Source organism: Sus scrofa, unplaced genomic scaffold (genome assembly GCF_000003025.6).
Source record: "Sus scrofa isolate TJ Tabasco breed Duroc unplaced genomic scaffold, Sscrofa11.1 Contig740, whole genome shotgun sequence".
In the NCBI taxonomy this organism is placed as follows: Eukaryota; Metazoa; Chordata; class Mammalia; order Artiodactyla; family Suidae; genus Sus; species Sus scrofa.
This window is the reverse complement of record NW_018085303.1, coordinates 42,813-45,476: the sequence shown is the minus strand read 5'-3', so window position 1 is coordinate 45,476 and position 2,664 is coordinate 42,813. Positions and strand designations below refer to the sequence as shown.

General features: G+C 40.3%; 1 protein-coding gene across 1 annotated transcript; it reads left to right on the top strand.

The window, feature by feature from the left end:
• The first annotated feature begins 358 nt into the window (after positions 1 to 358).
• LOC100157018 (olfactory receptor 4F3/4F16/4F29-like) lies at positions 359 to 1,299 on the top strand. Its single transcript, XM_001924885.3, has one exon. The coding sequence runs from the start codon at positions 361 to 363 to the stop codon at positions 1,297 to 1,299; it is 939 nt and encodes a 312-aa protein (XP_001924920.1). The 5' UTR covers positions 359 to 360.
• The last annotated feature ends 1,365 nt before the right edge of the window (positions 1,300 to 2,664 follow it).

Sequence of the window (2,664 nt, the reverse complement as noted above, 5' to 3'; positions counted from 1 at the left end):
TTGTCGCGAGCTGTGGTGTAGGTTGCAACACAGCTCGGATCCCACGTTGCTGTGGCTCTGGCGTAGTCCAGTGGCTACAGCTCCGATTAGACCCCTAGCCTTGGAATCTCCATATACTGCGGGGGCAGCCCAAAGAAATAGAAAAAGACAAAAAAAAAATAACTCTATATAAAAGCCACTCATTTTTGTGTGTGAACACCTTTTAGAGGCCATAAAAACATAAGTTCACTTTTACTTCTAACAGCCTAGTGGAAATAGGCCTTTGTAATTTTGATCTCTCTCCTTTAAATTCATTTAAATAATTATCATAATTCATATTTTTCTATTGTCTTCCATCAGGTAGCAATAGTAAGAAAGCCCATGGATGGAGCAAATCATTCTGTGGTGTCAGAGTTTGTGTTCCTGGGACTCACCAACTCCTGGGAAATACAACTTATCCTCTTTGTGTTCACCTCCACATTTTACGTGGCAAGCATGATGGGAAACTCCCTCATTTTGCTCACTGTGACTTCTGACCCTCACTTACACTCCCCCATGTACTTTCTGTTAGCCAACCTCTCCTTCCTTGACCTAGGAGCTGCTTCTGTTGCTTCTCCCAAGATGGTTTATGACCTTTTCAGGAAACGTAAAGTCATCTCCTTCAGTGGCTGCATCACTCAAACCTTCTTCATCCACGTCATTGGTGGTGTGGAGGGAGTGGTGCTCCTCGCCATGGCCTTTGACAGATATGTTGCCATATGTAAACCTCTCCATTATCTGACCATCATGAGCCCAAGAATGTGTATCTCCTTTCTAGTGGCTGCCTGGATGACTGGCCTTATCCACTCCACGGTTCAACTGGCTTTTGTGGTAAACTTACCCTTCTGTGGGCCTAATGTGTTGGACAGCTTTTACTGTGACCTTCCCCGGCTCCTCAAACTTGCCTGCACAGACACTTACCAACTAGAGTCCATGGTCATGGCCAACAGTGGATTCATCTCTGTTGGCTTCTTCTTCGTTGTGATCATTTCCTATATTGTCATCATTCTCACTGTACAGAAACACTCTTCAGCAGGTTCCTCCAAGGCTCTGTCCACACTGTCAGCTCACATCACTGTGGTAGTCTTGGCCTTTGGTCCTTTCATATTTGTCTATACATGGCCATCCCCCTCCATACCCCTGGATAAGTTTCTGGCCATCTTTGATTCAGTTCTCACTCCTTTCTTGAATCCTGTCATTTATACATTCAAGAATCAAGAAATGAAGGTGGCAATGAAGAGAGTATGCAGACAGCTAGTGAGTTACAGAAAGATCTCTTAAGTGATGCCTATGTTGTGAAGAAACCTTGTTGATTAATGATGTTCATTACTGATTTTCAGACTTGGAAAGAAGATCTTGTTTGTCCCACCTTGACTTCATTTTTCACACTGATATCAAGTCTGTTTTTCCTTTCACTTAGGATGGAGAGATACCCACTTCTGAAAAAAGAGCAGTTACATATGAAGTATTTATAATCAAAGATTATAGTATTCTTTAACCTCATTCCTAAGGAATAATATTTTATGAAGTAATTGTTAGAAATGCATAGTAGGGCATACTTCTTTAAGGCTTCAGAACAGGGAGAACCTATCTCTCTTTTTAATGGGAGCCTGTCTCACATACAGGAATTCCTATCAGTACCTGACGGGAGGTTTCAGTGAAGATTGAACTGAGTGTTCCTGTTGTTATGCTGCATTCTGCCCATATTTTATCCCTCCTTTGGGTCTCTGCCAGGGCTGTGCAAGGAGGGCAGAATCTTTGAGAGTACATACACAGAATCTTTGAAAACATGTATGTGTGAGGTCACACATCCCCAGGTTGAAGTCACGGAAGCTGTTCTTGGAATATAGAGAACTGGGAAACACCAGGATTTTTCTCTGTGATACACATGATGCTACTTAAACCCATCACATTTCCATTCCTCTTTTCTTCCTATGTCTTCATCTTCATTTTTCCTAAGCAAGTGGTCTCTGGGCTAGGAAAAACTTTCCCCTCTCCTTTTTCAGGCTGTCTTCCTTCTCTTTCTTCCCATCCCATTATTCCACTTTCTTTTCTCTCTTCCCTACATTTGGTGCTCTGTCTGCTTCTAACTTCCCTCACTGTTGCCCCTGTTAAATTGTTCTGTTATAGTTTATAATATTGTAAAGTGCCTACTCAACATTTTCACATCTTGAAGAAAGTATCATTCTTCAGGAGTTCAGCTTTCTAGTGTGAATGAAGAGAAAATACTAAAAGGCAAGGGTAAGATAACTTAAGAGAAGTGGCTTTCATACCTTTGACAGTGATCCACAGTTAAGAATATAATTGACATTGTAGTGCATACAGTGCCCCATCCCCATCAAAGACTGGATCAATGTTTAACATAGCAATATTTATTCTTATGAATTTTTTTCCTTCTTTCTACTGAGAACTGTTTACAGCCCACTTTGTGAATTTGCTTACAGAATCTCTGATTACTCAGAAAATTACCTAAAAGATAGTTAAACATTGCACTGCTTCTCATTAAAAGCAAAATAAATATATCAAGATCAACTTATGTCATTCTAACAGATAAACAGAAATTACTAGTCTTGCTTTAATGTAAGTTTTGATATTAAAACATTGCTAAATTTATTTAAATAAGCCCATCAAACCTTGACTGTCCAA

What these genes read in the sequence shown, in the direction of transcription:
- LOC100157018 (XM_001924885.3), top strand. Translation starts at nt 361, where the DNA reads ATGGATGGAGCAAATCATTCTGTGGTGTCAGAGTTTGTGTTCCTGGGA.